At 38.7% G+C, this 17,685-nt stretch overlaps 1 protein-coding gene across 1 annotated transcript in view; it reads right to left on the minus strand.

The window, feature by feature from the left end:
* Nucleotides 1-12,219: 12,219 nt before the first annotated feature.
* The window catches only part of LOC144781325 (alpha-1-antitrypsin-like), a 150,885-nt gene continuing 145,419 nt past the window's right edge, over nucleotides 12,220-17,685 (minus strand). Inside the window, exon 5 of the mRNA XM_078660102.1 lies at nucleotides 12,220-12,473. Within this exon, the coding sequence (XP_078516228.1) occupies nucleotides 12,282-12,473 (192 nt within the window). The 3' untranslated portion in view covers nucleotides 12,220-12,281. The remainder of the gene's footprint in view (nucleotides 12,474-17,685) is intronic.

A 17,685-nucleotide genomic window follows, 5' to 3' on the forward strand; every position in this document is an offset into this window, starting at 1 on the left:
CGCCAGCCATGTTAGTGTTTTTCCGCCCCGGACGGGAGGCGACCGCAGCGGAAAAGCTGCGGACGGGAAAAAGATCCCTCAGCCATCCTAATCTGGCGGGGGGTCTTTTTTCAGTCCGCAGCGGTTTTCCCGCATCCTCCGGGCCGGCGGTGGCTTCCGCAGGCCCGGAGGATGCGGGAAAACCGATATCATAATCGGCCCCTATGTTTGTGTTTGTTGTCGACATACTCATTATAAAAGTCAAAGTAGGAATTTTGATTTGTATTTGAAAAGTGAAAAGGAGAAAAATGGTAAGTGGAAAGAATGTGTAACATACTTGTTTGTTGAAGGTCAATTTGAGTTAGGTAGTGATCAACAAATTTGTAAATATTGTTACAACAAATTAGAAGAGAACAAAATGCCTGCTAGAGCAGTGCATAATAAGTTGGAATTAATAGCTATTCCACAGGAGCTGGCCAAATTGAATACACATGAGTCTGTTCTAATTCAATCTGTTCATCCTTTTCAAGCTATAATTCGGATGGAGCCTAAAACAGGTAAACTGCCACCAAAAGACTTGCAAAGAGGGCTGAAAGGAAGAGTGGTGTACTTTCCGTTGGATTGTCAGAAAACATTGAAACTATTGCCGGAGAGAAAGAGGAAGATGAGACAGTAGTAATTTTAGTAAATGGTGTACCAAGAAGGAGTCGGAAAATATGGCAAGAATTTGTGTATGTTAATAATGTTGAAACGGCTACCTTATATCTTATAGGGAACAATATTTATTACAAAAATATAAATGTGGATGAACAGGTAATACGTTTAGAAGATGATTCTGAAAGTTCAAGTGGTGAAATAGAGAAAGTGGACAAGTCAGGGACTGAAGAGGTTTATGAACATTACATTATATGTCCTTTGCATTCAAAAGTTGTTATCGGAAGTAGCATTGAGTTATTTCAAATGAAAACAGCACAGGGAACTACCATGAGTGTATGTTAGAAAAGCTTGGAAGCTCGTTGTTTTCCACAGTTGTTTCCTACTGGAGAAGGTGGACGTTATGATGACCGACCTGTACGGATTCCAGCTTCAGAATATCAGTCAACAAGATTATATTCTGAAGATCCTAGATTTCGACAGTGCATTCCATACATATTTCACCTTTTGTTTGAAAGTGATCTGTCTTCTCTCTTGTATGAACTGAATCATATACTTAAAACTGGACTTCATCAATCACTTCTTTATGCGAAAGAATTTATGGCGAAAGTTCAAGAAACAGATTAAAATTTAGAAGCACAGCTAATCAATTTGATGACATGTCAACGTGGAACAAATGAGTATTGGTGTTGTCGTCATGGAGAACTCCAGTGTATGTTACGGAACTGAGGTATACTAACATGGTTTGTCAAACTTAGCTGTGCAGAGTATGCATGGGAAGATTTGCTTGAGTGTCTAAGAGAAGCGAATACCGATATAAAAAATGTTGAAATAAAGACTCCTGGTGAACTGTGTTCATTAAATCCTGTAAATATGTGCAGATATTTTAATTATAAGTTTCAAGCTATGATGTCTTTTTTCTGTAATATAATCCACCTCTTGGAGAAGTTACTGATTTCTTTTGGAGAAAGTAGTATCCAGCAAGAGGTGCACCACATATACATATGCTACTATGGATAAAGGATGCACCTTAATTTGAAAATGATACTGATGAAACAGTATTGTCTTTCATCTAACAGTATGTGACATGTCAGATTCCAAGAGAAGGAGGAGATAGAAGCTTGAGACAGCAAGTTTTATGTTTCCAAAGTCATCGTTTTGGAAAGTATTGCAGAAGAAAATACAAGTGTAAAGGAAAATTTTACACCAAATATCGGTTTGGATTTCCCCATCCAGTCATTTCTAAAGGAAGAGTAAATTCTTTTTTTTCTTCTGTAAGACACACAATAACTCGGGGATCTCCAAAGAATACCTATAACTTAAAAAGAACAGAAGTGTCAAAGTATAACAATGACTACAATCCAGTCATTTTAAAAATGTGGAATGCGAACATGGACATCCAGGATGTTGCAGATAACTCAATTGCTGTTGCACGTTATGTTACATCGTACATAACAAAATCTGAAAAAATAGAGATGAAACAAATGTGGGAAGAAATTGCACAAGAGAATAGCCTTAGCAAACTATTGTACAGTTTTAGTTTGAAAATGTTTTCCCACTGAGAAATTGGATCGTATGAACGTTCAGACCGCTTGTGTTCTCAAAGTTTATATTGAAAGTCACAAGGAATCATTTGGGTAAGTTTAGGTCTTACCTGCAAACAAAATAGTGTTGAACCAGCAGAAGTAATGTACAAGAAAATGAAAGAAAAATTTCTTTGATTTGCTTAACGCCTACAGTGGAAGTATGTTATACATTTAATAGAGAGCTTATTAAATTGGAAAATCAAGAAATTGTTCACATTGAAGCTATTGATGAAATCGAGCATCAAGGAAGAACAATTGTTCTTTCAGAAAAACTACAGACAAAGTTGGATTCTTTAGAAAAATCTGCATCAATAACTGCTGGCTTAGAAAAAAATTTAGATGTTTGTTTAAACTGTTGGGTAATTTTGAAGCGTAATCTGAATGTAGAAGAAGGTTTAGTGAATGGAGCAATGGGGAAAGTTGTTGATTTTGTGATATATCAAAATAGAAATGGAATTGAATTTTTGAAAGTTAAATTTGATCAGATTGCAGAGGTAAGACAGATTGCACATTCTGCCGCACGTTTTTTGCTTGTAAAAGACTTGCATGTTCGTAGAAAACAGTTTCCCTTCTGTTTAGCATATGCAATAACTATTCACAAATCACAAGGTTTAACTGTAGATAATGCTTTGGTAAATGTTGGAAGAAATGTGTTTAAAGAGGGAATGGTATATGTTGCATTATCTTGTGTTAGAACGTTGTCTGGTTTGTATTTAATTGATTTTGATGAGAACTAGGTTAGTGCTGATGTTAATTGTGTGAGAGAATATAATCGTTTGATAAGGCTTTATGCTCCCCATTTAGGTGAATATCTTATTTATGAGAAACGTGTTGTGTGTGCAAAACGCAAACATGTTGAAGAGTTAACTGTGGTTGAAAAGCAGAAAGAAAATCAACAGAAAAGAAAAGATGTAAAGAAGCAGAAAATACAAACATGCAATGATGTTGTTGGATATCAATTAGAAAATGCTTCTGGTGTCAACTGCTATGGTAATGTTATTCTAAATGTTATATTTTATCTTGAAGATGTTTGTGGTGAAATTGTGGAAAGTCAGGAAAAAACTTTATGCTCTGCACTTTACACTTTATTTCAAGAATTTAGAACTGATAGATGTAAGATCCATTCTGCTTCTGGTATTCTCCAACTGTTGGATACATGTACTGGATCTTTAACTTTTCAGTGCTAATATACAGCAAGATGCACAAGAATTTCTGATGGTTATGGTTGGATACTAGAAGATGAAGGAATTCAGATTGAGAGTTTATTTGGACTCAGTTACAAATGGGAACGTACATGTGAAGAGTGTTTATTATCTTTAAAGGCTATCGTTGACAGAGAACAAATTTTATATTTAACAATACCTGACTGCAAATCTGTACTATTTTCCAAATTAGTAAAAGAAGCTGATCATGACATGATGTGCTCTCGTTGTAAATCAAGAATGCTATCTACATTATGCCTACAAAGATATGAAAAATATTTGATTATAATGCTGCAACGCTGTCAACCAAATGGAAGAAAAGTGGAAACCAAAATAAAAAATGTTGTTGCTAATTAGGTATCAATTTCTGGAAGAACTTTTGCAACAGTTGCTAATGTTTTCCATGCTGGAAGTATTACTACAAGTGGACATTATACAGTTTATTTAAAGTGTAATAAGGGGTTGGAGTCACTGTAACGATACAGACTTGGAAATGAAACTGAGATTGCCTTATGAATTACCCAACTCATATTTGATTTTTCTGAAACAAAGATTTTAGATACACCATTTGGCTTTATGGGAAGGTGTATAGATCTTTAAGGAATTCATACTGGATGCTTTCAAAGTGAAATTTTTTATACATTATCTGGCATATTGGGAAAATGTGCAGAGAAACTATGTAGGATCTTTAAGGAATTCATACTGGATGCTTTCAAAGCGACATTTTTGATACATTATCTAGTGTATTGACATAATTGTGCAGAGAACTACGTAAGATCTTTAAGGAATTCATCCTGGATGCTTTCAAAGCACAATTTTTTATACATTATCTGGAGTATTGGGAAAATGTGCAGAGAAACAACGTAAGATCTTGAAGGAAATTACACTGGATGCTTTCAAAGCGAAATTTTTGATACATTATTTGGTGTATTGGGAAAATGTGCAGACAAAGTACGAAGTAAAGGTAAGATTCGAACATTTGAAGTACTATTGGATGTGTTATTTGTGTTGATTTTGTATTATATTTGAGACAATTAGGGTTTTTGTTTTAACAATCTAGTTGATTGTTTTGTTTTTCCCCTGCTGTTTATGATGAAACTACACTGACATCACAATAGTGAAGTTAAGTAGTAGCTGTGTGACAACAAAAAAAGGGAGAAAAAGTGTTAGCTGAATGTTAAATTGTTTTGTATTATCTAAAAACTCATTGTAATTTGTGAAATGTATTACTTTACATAGCACTTTTGTAGTTTATTTTATGTAGTTGAAAAGTTAGAAAAAACAGTACTAATGACAAATATGCAATAGTAGTTCGATATTTAAAAAACCTTTGAAATTCATTAAAAAAAACATATGTTTTAGGGATGTTATACTTAGAAACTAGCATTTAAGAAACCTTTGAAATTCACTGAAACAACCATAGGTTTTACAGACATTATAGTTAGGAATTAGCATTTAAAAAAACCTTAGAAATTCAATGAAAAAAACCATAGGTTTCCGGGACGTTATAGTTAGTTGGACATTTGACTCACATAAAACCAGAGAAATTCGCCTGTTATATTTAGATGAATTAACTATAACTCGCGCGACCACAATGCACTGCTGATGATGTCACATATTACATCACTCATGACATGGTCAGTGACATCACTGATGACATCTCAAATGACATCACTGATGACATCACTCATGACATCATCCACTGAATGTGTGTTTTTGTAAAGTATAAATATTTTTCATACATATCTATGCCAAGGTGTATTGAAGAATGAATGCATTTACAAGTGCCTGTAGGGATGATTTAGTAGGTGCGTGACTGAGTGTATAAGTGAACTATTAAAGGCGAAATTGTTTTTTTAAGTGAACTTCTAAGGTTTTTTAAATGCTAATTCCTAACTATAACGTCTGTAAAACCTATTGTTTTTTCAGTGAATATATATATATATAGATAGAAAGATTAAGATAGGATAATAAGCTTTATTGGATTTTGATGCACAAAAAATCATAAAAGCACATGATATAAAACATTTTAAAATCTTTGATACATTTCCATTAGGGTCAGGTTTGCATTACAGATCGCTAATTTATTACAAAATCATCAACTTCCTACATGTTATCACACTTTTCAAAAAATTTGTTAAAATCCATATCATAAGTTCATTTTCTAAAAATTGCAAAACTAAGAATGCTGGTCTGCATCTTCTAAGAGCGAGTTTCTTTAAAAGTGGAACCAGGCATTTTTTCTTCTGTATATTATAAAATGTAAAGAACAAAGCTACATGCATTGTCGTCTGCTCAGATATATTATCGCATGGCATAATTGCATCGCCCTTGCCCAATCGTTCATGTTTGGGAAACTCATTATGCGATGAAAGATATCTAGTATAAATCTTGTAAGTAGAAATCTGTCATATTGACCGTGAACTTGAATGAGATATGGTTGAAGGCTCAAGGTTGTTGTTATTGACTGTTGATGCAGTACTGTAGGCTTTACTATTTCACCGATTAAACAACAGGATTCAAGTAATGCTAAACATTTTTGTTTCAGTTTTTTTCTAGGCAACATATTCATAGCAAGTGGTTCTTTGTCAAACTCAGGATGTCCTAGGTCATACAAAAAATTCCTGACATATTTGAACAACTTGATTTTCAACACATCAGTCATTCCCAGAGCATTGGTTAAAATATACCCATTCAAATGTGTTTCGTCGGTAGTCCATATCCTATGCCAGAACATGATTGGTTCTGTTTTTATTAAATATGTTATAAATGGAACCCCAAATCCCGAGTGGCAGGCATAGGAAGATACACTGTTAGGCAGGGCCAATATATATCTTAAAAACTGGTTCTCAACTGTTTGCAACGCTTGTGTATTACAATGTCTCCACAGTCCTGCTCCATTCATAGCTGTTGATACACATTTTGATCTGTATATTTGTAGTAGTACTTGTGGGGGTCTCGCTCCTAGTTTTTTTGAAAAAGTTGTAAGGGCTGCAGTAGATTTCATAAAAGCTAGTTTTCTAATCTGCACAGCCTGCGTCCCTTTGGATTTGTTATCAAATAAAATACCTAGGTAACTAAAATTGGTGATAAAATGTATTCTTTGGGTATCAATAAACATGTCTCTACATTTCAAACTTCCTGGACCACATTTCATGATAAACAATTTTGATGTGTTTACCCGTAAGCCTAGATTTATTTATTTATTTAAAGAGTTTTATATAGCGCTGGCTAGACCCGAAGGTATCAGAGCGCTTTACATGAGAATCAACAATGTAACAGAAAAAGATCAACAAATACACAATACATAAAAAAATAGGCAATACAATTAGTAGAGGAGAGAAAGGAGAGAGAAAAGTAGTGGAGTGGGCAGGGGACGTGAGAAAGGGAGGATAAGGGAAGAGACAACAAGGAGAGACGAAAGGAAGTGTGTCTAAAGACTGACTGGGTAGGTGACGACCAAGGAGGGAATACACAGCCCATCTCCCCTATAGCTAAACCAGGTAGCTCCATCGGGCATCAGACAAAATAGTTCAGTCTCAATACATTGACAGAGGAGAGACAGGGAGACATAAATAGGATGTGGGGAGAGACGACAGGAAAGATGAAAGGAAGTCTGTCTAAAGAGCGACTGGGTAGGTGACGACAAAGGAGGGAATCCCCGACCTGTCTCCCCTATAGCTAAGTAAAACAGTGAGACCAGAGGGTCTCTGGCCTCATCCCTGAGCTGGCACACCCATATTTATCTTATGCCAATAAGACTTCCAAACAACAAATTTCTTTAGAGTGTCTTTATATATTGTACTTCATATATTTTCACTAGGAGGTTCCAAGTTTAGATGTCATGTATTGTTCATCTTTTACGTTTCAAACATTTTTTTCTTTTTTTTAACTCAGGCAATGTCTTTACAGAGAATCCAATGCATTTCGGGCATTTCAACACATGCCCTTCGTCAGGGAATAGACACTAAGGAACGATAAAATAATCTGCTGTTAGTATGGTTACTAACCTAAAACAAAATACATACACCAGTGCAAAAAACGGGGTATTACTGCTTATAACATAAATATCATCCTTACATCAAGGACACATCACAATTTCTATTGAAAATGCAACAACAACCATTCAATCCAGAAGAAAATCTGATCTTATGCACAGCCGACGTATGTAGCCTATATACGAGTATACCCCACAACATGGGTATTGAGGCCATGGAATCAGCTCTCGTAAAAACTGACTTGGATCAAGACTTACAAGTATTTCTAATGGAACTGATGGTTTTCATCTTACACCATAGCTACTTCAAAATCAATGATGAGTGGTACCAACAACTCACGGGGATGGCAATGGGCAACCCGGCCGCCCATGTATACGCGAACCTATTCATGCAGTGGTATGAACAACAACACATTCTGACGAAAAAAACTTGGACTGACCATTTGCGATTGATCATTCGATACATCGATGACTATTTCATCATTTGGAACGACTCAGAAGAGCAATTACGTGCTGAACTGATGAGGTTCAACGAAATCGATCCAAGAATCCAACTAACGTGGAATATATCAAACACTTCAGTCAACTTCCTGGATGTGAAAATATCGTTAACTCCACACGGCTACACCACAGAACTATATGTAAAACCGACCGACAGAAACAACATGCTCTTACATTCCAGCTTTCACGAACCGAATTTGATCCAAAACTTGCCATTCTCACAGATGGCTAGAGTGAAAAGAATCACTTCAAATGCAACAACTCTCAAAAGCAGTTTGAAAGAAATATCCAGTAAATTTATGAACAGAGGGTATCCGCCAAAACTTATTGAGGAAACTCAAGCAAGAGTTGTGCAATTGGACAGACAAGACCTCTTAACTCCCAAAATCAAACCAGAACAGACACGTACAGTGGTAGTCTCTAAGTATTCAACTGCCAGCAATAAATACAAACAAGCCATTTTAAAACACTGGTCCATCCTAACCATTGAACCAGACTTCAGACAAACCTTCAAGCAACCACCACTCTTCGCATACAGTAGAGCGAAAAATTTGGGAGAAATCTTGCAACATAAACCCATGAAACCAACAACATACTTTGGCACGAAACCCTGTCTTAACTGCGGAAACTGTAACAGCATAATAAAAGGCAACACCATCCATCATCCGATGAAAGGCAACGCGATAAAACTAAGAGTTAACGCCACGTGCGACAGTAGTAATTTAATCTATGGAATCAAATGTCCATGCGGCAAAATATATGTCGGGAAAACAGAGCGACGAATTAAAGTGCGCCTCACAGAACATAAATCAAACATTAGATTGAAAAACCTGAAGTCAGCATTATCTGCACATTATGTGGAAGAGAACCACAATGTGTCACAAATCAAATTTATCATCCTGGAAACCATTCAAAGACTGGAAGGTATTGACAACAACAGAAATCTCTTAAAAAGAGAGAACTTTTGGATCCAGAAGTTATCGACCCAGAAACCATGGGGTCTTAACGAAAGAATTGAACTGTCTTGCTACCTATGAACTTTTGCTTCCTGTACCTGAACTAGTGTCAACTGTGCACTGATATTACCTTTAACGACACTACTTTATCCTTTCCATTTTCAGCCTTCTGTTTCACTTTATACATAGCTCCACCATTAGATACAGAACATTTCACCCCAGAGGTACCCGGTTCGAGCCCAGCCTCCGGAACATTGATACAAACGCATTACAATTTCTTTTGCAACCTTTTAACCATCACGTTCATACCCGTAGAGTAAACTACATTGTCACAAAATTCTTGTATACTTCACATAGCTGCGCGTTTATCCAGCGCGTTTATCCAGCGACCTAATTATGCATAACAAGGCTTACAATCACTGACTCCCCGGAGGCCGCCACGGAGGAGCGTAGTCTTTTCTCAATGTCAATCACGAGTCACGTGATCGGAAATTTTTTAAACATCCCCAAACGCGGGCAGAATCTTTGAATCGGCGTTTTCCATAAGCGCAGCCCCCGAAACGCTACCACACACTCAACAAAATGCAGGTTAGTTATCAGCGCAATTCAAACTTTAAGCCACGACGATACACTTGCAATTCTAGCAGCGCGTTCTGATAGCGTCTTTCCATTAATCTTTCCCCAGAACTGACAAAACATTGAAGACAGGCATGTAAGTGATATGCAACTTTATTATTCACCCTTTGTTTATGGTCAAACATTCCTCAGATAAGCACTGCTCCATGATTATTGTTCCGTATGAGTAACTGTATGATAAGCGAGGAATTGTATTGGGTAAAACAGGAATAACAGTTTTGTTAAATGCACTGTTTTTTCACAAACACAGTTTATTTAAGCAATTGCATGTTAAACGACAAACAGGAGCACAGGATGATATTTATGTTATAAGCAGTAATACCCCGTTTTTTGCACTGGTGTATGTATTTTGTTTTAGGTTAGTAACCATACTAACAGCAGATTATTTTATCGTTCCTTAGTGTCTATTCCCTGACGAAGGGCATGTGTTGAAATGCCCGAAATGCATTGGATTCTCTGTAAAGACATTGCCTGAGTTAAAAAAAAGAAAAAAATGTTTGAAACGTAAAAGATGAACAATACATGACATCTAAACTTGGAACCTCCTAGTGAAAATATATGAAGTACAATATATAAAGACACTCTAAAGAAATTTGTTGTTTGGAAGTCTTATTGGCATAAGATAAATATGGGTGTGCCAGCTCAGGGATGAGGCCAGAGACCCTCTGGTCTCACTGTTTTACTTGTATCTCCAGACGCCGTTGGGCATTCGTCGCCACCTGGCTGAGCACCTTTAAACTAATGGAACTGATATTACACTAAGGAAAATCTTTCCACGGAACCAGCTGTGCATCTATCCAATTCTATTTACATGTCCCCTATAGCTAAACCAGGTAGCTCCATCGGGCATCAGACAAAATAGCTAGATCTCAATTGACGAGGGAAAATTCACAGATAAACAGGGTGGGGACTAAGGGCCAGGACAGGTGAGGTCAAAGGTCAGTAGCAGGAAAGTGGAGAAGAGTAGAGAGGGGAGGGGTAGGGGGTAGGGGAGGAGGGAGAAAAGGTCAGGAGAGTTGCAGGAGGGTTTGTTGCGGCTGTCATTTTAGGCAGGTACAGGCAGTATTTCAGGAACAATCGCTGTGTGAGGTGACTACATTGCAGCTTTGTTGTCTCACGTGTCCCTGTAGGTGCTGAAAACTCAGTGCATACCACTGTTGGTATAATTTCAGGTTCCATATCATGCCATTCACCCTCTCTGTCGCTGGTTCACAACTAACCCTGGGCGTAGTAGGCGTAGTGGGGCTACGCGAAGTGGACCAGAAACTACGTCCACCTACGCACTTCGCGTAGCCCCACTACGCGCCACCCGCCTCTCTCCCGCCCTCGCTAAATACCACCCGCCTCCCTCCCGCCCTCCCTAAATACTGAAATAATTATTTTAAAAACAATAAAACACCACTTACCTTGTCGGCTGCGTCTCCGGGGCTCCCTCTGGTAACTGCGCCGCCATCATGGATAGTAATGCGCATGCGCGGCCGCCCGATCATTTACGTTTGACTGACATATTAATGTTCCTTCCTCCCCCTCCCCATTTTGCAAGGTTGCGGCATTGACTGCGCTATTATCATTAAAGATTTCTGAATAATGCTTCACCCACTGATCTTCAGTGATAGCTATTTCTATTGTCAGGACATCCCCTGATTCTAGAAATGGGGCCCTAACTGCCCTCCAAAATTCTGCCCCGTCTTTGGACTCAATGGTATCATGAAGGGACTGCCGTAGCTCTTCTTTTATCGTTCTTTTATGTACTTTAATTGCTTTATTATAGGCTTTTCTCGCCTCTTTTCATGCTGCCTGGTCTCTTGGGGTGCTGTGTGATATTCTTTTCAGAGCATAGTATGCCTTGTACAGGTCGAGTCAAACCAACTTATGGGCTTTTTTGTAAGACTGGACTATAATAGCCGTAGAGCCTCATTTATTGATCTTGTGACTTGTTGGAAGGCGGTTAGGACTAATTCATGTGTCGCAGTCTCATTTAAGATTGCTTTCATGGCTTTTTTAACTTTTTACTACTATTTTCCTGGTTGTTTCTAGTGGATCAGCCTGCAGCCACTTCAGCGCGTAGACACTTTTCCTGCTTATTTCCATTTGTTGAGGAGGATAAACAGTTTTATTGATACATTCTGATTGGTATGTTAATAGTTTCAAGGAAATACTCAAGGGATAATGATCACTCAAAATGATTTCGTGTGTATTGAATTCCCTCACCTTCAGGGATAAATTTACAGAAGTCAAGATAAAATCTTTTGTCGTACAGCAACCTCTTCTATTAAAGGTAGTTTTAAAAGGCGCTTGATTAACACTTATCTCGTTTGCTATATATATATATAGGTTTTCCTGGTGATGACAAAATAAGACATTACAGCATCCACCCTAATTAGAGGCGAGTGATGTAAAGTCCTTCTACCAATCACTCCTACTATGTCGGCCCATAAGTGGAAGTATTCCATGAACAGGGCCAAAGGGGTCTCTAATGACTGAATATTTAAGGTCCACCCATCCAAAATGAGGCGAGAGGTCCGACGGATTCGTGGAGAAGCAAACATGATGAAGTACCCTGTCCACTAAACTATAAGTGGGGCCCAAAATCCACACATAATGCCTTTGCGAATGCTTATTTAATTTTTACATTTAATGCTGCATTTTTATCGTGAGTGCTAATGCTGTTTTTTACATGATAAATAAAATCCGCTGGGAAAAAAACATTTGAGGTGATATCATATTTTATTTGTATCGCTGTGTATTTGATTACATGGCTGGTTTTGAATTACACTTTAGTAGGATCGATGATTTTTCCCATGAAGAGGATACTTTGGGTGATTTCTTCAGTAATTAACATCAGGAAAGGCTTGTTAAATATTATCGGTCGGGGAATGAATCTTGGCTTGATCTCAATGGCGGTGGCTCCTGCTGCCTCTGTGCCTTGTTCATCAATGTTGAGAAGAGCTTTGTGGACAACCTAAAAAGTAAGCATAAAAATGGTTACAATACTCTAAAAGGTTGGGGACGCTACTAATACGTATTTGAGTGATTATATTAGTTGTTATGGAACCAGAGATGTATGTTCCTGCATGATTTATTATTCTCTCTGCACCCCTAATACATAACCAATGCATATACAAATATATACTCGATTGAAATTCCTTCATATGGACACTTTTTTAAGCATGCTATTTTTGATAAACGAACATCAGATAGGTTTTTACTAATCGTTTGTTCCTGTAGAGTGGCATTTAAAATTCTACTCTCATATAAAAATTCAACAGTTCAGGACGGTAAAAACATAAAAGGTGTACACCGTACGAAAGGAAGAGCAGGACAATGAAGGCTGGAAGGTGCATGGGCCTGAGCTGACCGTAAATCCATAGATGAATGAGACACCATGCCCCACTGGAAATGAGTATTTGGTAGTTTATGCTGTGCCGGAATAAATTAGCAGGAGTTTAGCTCTGAACAAGCTGTGCAACGGTAAAGAACACTGCACTGCAAATATAAATAGACAAACAGAAGGCAATCCAAACCTATTTTCCCTCTTTTATTATCTTTCCCTTTTCTCTTTCTTCTTCACTCTTGCTGATCAGGATATGCGTTAGTCTGTCTCTGCTTTTAAAATCCATTTGAATATTAATATGTGTCTTCATCCCTTTTGGGCCACTAAATAGAAAGCCCTTATTTCGCTGTAACAGTCCAATCAGACAAACACTGCCATAACAGTCTGCTACATATTTTCCCCATGTACCTCAATGCAAGTCAAACGGGAAAGATAAAATAAAAATACTTTATATTTAACACAAAAAATCCTTGTTATGGGGAAATAGATACAAAATAAGCTGTACCATTATACAATAAAAAAAAATATGAAAAAGATAATTGAAGTCCTGAGGCAGGTCTGCATCCTTTTGGAGAAATAAAGGGCCGTAGTTATCAAAGGGTTGCATCGCTTTTCCACTATGCAATTGGGTGCAAGCAGGACTCAACCCTTTAAGTGTGATTTATCACCTAAGTGGCTTGATAAATCTGGAGGAACGCAAAGCAGCGCAAATGACTGTGTTGCGTTACGCGCCTTAGCGAGCAGTTCCATGGGTGGTACGTGGGTTTTCCCAAGCAACAATTCTTGTATTTCTACGCATTCCCAGATTTACCATTACTGGTATACCTGGGGATGCTCCAAAATGCTATTCCTTTCCAGGGTAGGCGTAACAAGGAGAAATATGCCAATTTCTCCTCGTTTTTCCTCATTCTATGTGTGCTGCATTATGCAAAAGAAAGAAAAAGAAAAATGAAAAAGAAAAATGTCCTGGGAATTGTTTTTGTGCAGGAAGGTGTCCCTGGCACTAGGCAGCACATTGTGTGCCAGTGCAGAGAAAAGGCAGGACTGCGCCACACAATGTTAGATATGACGCTTATCCACCCTATCACGCATCACAGAGAAGCAAGATGTCTTGCTACGCTGCATGATTTGTTATTATAGAGGCCCCTATGCACTTACACCAAGATACCAGCTACTGGTTTGAAAGTTTATGTTCTATGCAGTACACAAACCTGAGATTTCTTTGGGCCTTTAGAAAACTAGACTAAAATCATCAGAGCAAGAAATAACCTAGTTTTCCCCAGAACTTGATGAAACTAAACTGATTTTCTACCAACTGCAAAGCCAATAGTGCAGATAATATACGTAAGGCCTGAACTAAACTATGCGCCATATTTACTAAAGGCTTGGGCCGCTTTCGCACCATGCCAAGGGGTGCATGTGCATTGCAACCCTTAAGTGCATTTTACCAAGCCACGCAAGGCCACCTTGAGTGACCCAGCGCGGCTTGATATATCTGAAGTAACGGAACGCAACGCAATGCAAATCATTGTGCTGCGTTTTTCTTCCCCTGGGAGGTATATCATGGGTCGTGCAAGGGTGTTACCATGCAACACCCTTGGATTTTGGTGCCTTTCCAGATTTACCATAATTGTTAGACCTCAGAAGGTGTCAATAGTGCTATGCATCACAAAGGGAGGAGCAACGAGGAAAAATATGTTTATTTCTCCTTGTTTTTTCATTTTGCCCCACATATTAAAAAAGGAAAATGCCTCAGGGTATTATTTTTGTGCAGGAAGGTGTCCCTCCCTGGGCAACAACAATCCTGCTTACAATGCAGGCATCTTTCCACCATTGTGCAAGAGTACCTGAGTTGGCGCTAGGCAGCACATTGTGCACCAGCAATGGTAAAAGACAGGAATGCGTTGCATTATGTTAAACACAGCGCATCCCTGCTCTTTCCCTGTCACACAGGGCAGTACAGCAAGGTGGCTTCCTGCATTGCGTGACATATTGATTAACCCTGGGTCGGAGTTCACGGAGTTGCACTACGCGGAATTCTGTAAAGTGGTGCAAAAAAAACTCTGCCGCACTACGCGGAGCTCTGCAAGAGTTGAAGTACAATAAAAAAATGCTGTTTGCGGTGATTGCACAGTGCTGGATGCTTGTCCGCAATGTGCAATCATTGCGAACGGCACCATGCATAGTGCAAGTGGTCCCTGTTTTTCTTTTCTGCCGCTCAAGTAGATTGCTGCTTGACTGGCAGCTTTCTCAACGCGAACGGGCAGTTTCTCAACGCGAGCAGTCATGAGCATTCACAACCACTCTCAATGAGAAACCTGAACCCCCTCATTGAGAAATCTCGCCAGGAGGTTGATTTTCCACGCTCGTATTCGCCAACTTGATGTTGACAATTGCAAACAAGGAAAAATCTCGCCAGGAGGTTGATTTTCCTTGCTCGTGCTCACCAACATGACGTTGACGGACGCGAACGAGGAAAAAACTCCGCTCCGCAGACTGGAGTTGTTGGAACTCCACGAGCTCTGAGTGCAGAAAACTCCGCAATCTCCTTGAGCGGAGTGGAGTTCACAGCCCAGAGTTAATATTGATAAATATACCCCATGTCCCCAAGGATTACGAGCATCCATGACAAATTAAGAGGGGAGCAAAAACTGTATTACTCTTAATACCTACACAAAGCCTGTAACATGTCCAAAGATATCTTTAGAATAATTCACAAGCTACAATTGCCAGCCATTTATCAATCTACTATAACACCCTCTGTTCATCCAGACAAGGACAAACAACATCATGGTAGAAGTAATCATCCAAGTATCCGAGTTGTGGATGAAAGTTCTCATTAAACCTAAACTAAAGAAACACTCCTTGGATCTGACTGATCCCAGCAATTTCTGAGGTATCTCTCTTCTTCCATATGTGTTGAAATGCTTAGAAAATTAGTCTTCAATCAATTACATTGTCTTGTGAAACACCACAACTTCCTGGACTCCTGGCGGGCTAGCTTCCACCTTGACAAGAGTAAAAACTGTTATGGTTTCCATCTTGGATGATTTGCAAAGACTAACGGATGCCAAACGGCTACATGGTACTTGTTCTTCTGGACCGTTCTGCAGCCTTCAATACTATTGGCCATACTATTCTTTTCTCAAGAATTTTTGATATAGGGATAAAGGTACAGCCTTGGCCTGGTTGAGTTTGTTTCTGTTGGAGCACCAACTATTGCATTTTGTTCTTTACTTCTCTTCTCAATCAAATCAAATTAATCCCTAGGGTTCGATTCTTTCACAGCCAATCTTTGTTTCAAATCTTTTTATTTACTTTTATAATAATACAACAAAAGCCAAGCAATTGTGCATATAATCGTGTGATGTGCAAGAGATGGTATCACAAGTTATGTTAGCATAAACAAACTTCATCCATCATAAATTAAAAAGACATACAATTGCAATAGTCAAAATAAAATAAATATTAAACCCACCCCCTGCTCCATCCAAACTACCATATAAACATAACATTTAAGTGAAAAATGGATCGAAAAAGAGGGGGAAAAGGAGAAGGGCTGGAAGAAGATACCAAGGATAAGATGGGGATCTGTATGTTAAACTGAGGGTAGGCAGGGTGAATATATTTGCACAGACTGGTAAGTCCCTTGAGAGGGAGATTCAGAACACATATACAAAGATGTCAAGAAAGATCCAATCAGTGTCAAAAATATCTCACCAGACTTATGTGATGATGCAATGAGTGTGTCTTCTTTAGTACTAGTAGGTGAGGAAAGCGAAATGATATGAATCATCACTTTTAGGGAGGGAGGTGTAAGCCTATACTTCAGTTCAATCTAAGCCACTGTGATATAAAATAATGATGCTCCAATTGTATAACCTATTAGCAAGCCTTCACTTATGGGACAATGTCTTATTGTATGCAATATAGTATTTGTTTATTTTACCATAGCTAGTTCATACCATAGTGAGCTAGGTGGGGGATCTTGTTTCTGCCAGAAGAGGGCAAACAGTGATTTGTCTGCCAAAAGTCGGTAATCCAAAGTCCGTCCAATATGGGCTAGTATTTCCTGCTAAATGTTTGGACCAGGGAAAAAGACTACCATAAATGGAGAAAGGTGCCTCTTGCCTGATTGCAAGACCAACATTATATTAACACATATGGATACATTCGGTATATCCTGATCGGCAATTCCTAGTTGGCATTTTCCTTCCCAGGTCCTTGGACCGTCTAGATGGTATAGATGGATGGCAATGAGTTTTGCGTGTCGGAGGCTGTAGTAACTCGTGGAGACCAGACCCTTTGTACCAGTGATTTGGATTTGGAAGTCTTGCTTATATTTTTCAAGAGGTGTAATAGGTGCTCAATGGAATATTTCCCATAAAGTTCTGAATTTTCCCTCCACCGAGTCAGGAAATAACGTAGAATCTGCAGCAGGAGTGAAATCACGGTTCTGAATGATAGATATTTCTGGAGAGGGAAAAGTGGTATGTCACCTTTTGATGGCTCTATGGTCCCATATGCTGAGGTCCATTTTAGTCAGGGTGGCTATAGCTGTGCTTTTCGGTCTAGCATGCTGAGGGAGACAGGCTAAGTCCCATAAAAGACCCTTATGTATCGAGCGCGCTCTCACCACCCATTCGGAAATGTATCAAAGGTGTGCTCGCAGTAATATTTTAGTGGATGGTTGCACAAGGTTACTATGCAGGCATTTACCATGCATGCCTTTACCACACATACCTTTACCATGCAGCCTAGTATAAATAAGATAAGTGAAATATATATATCTCCCTCCAAACACAGGTTACCCCAGTGAAGATACCACTCGCAGGGAGTT

Source organism: Lissotriton helveticus, chromosome 9 (genome assembly GCF_964261635.1).
Source record: "Lissotriton helveticus chromosome 9, aLisHel1.1, whole genome shotgun sequence".
In the NCBI taxonomy this organism is placed as follows: Eukaryota; Metazoa; Chordata; class Amphibia; order Caudata; family Salamandridae; genus Lissotriton; species Lissotriton helveticus.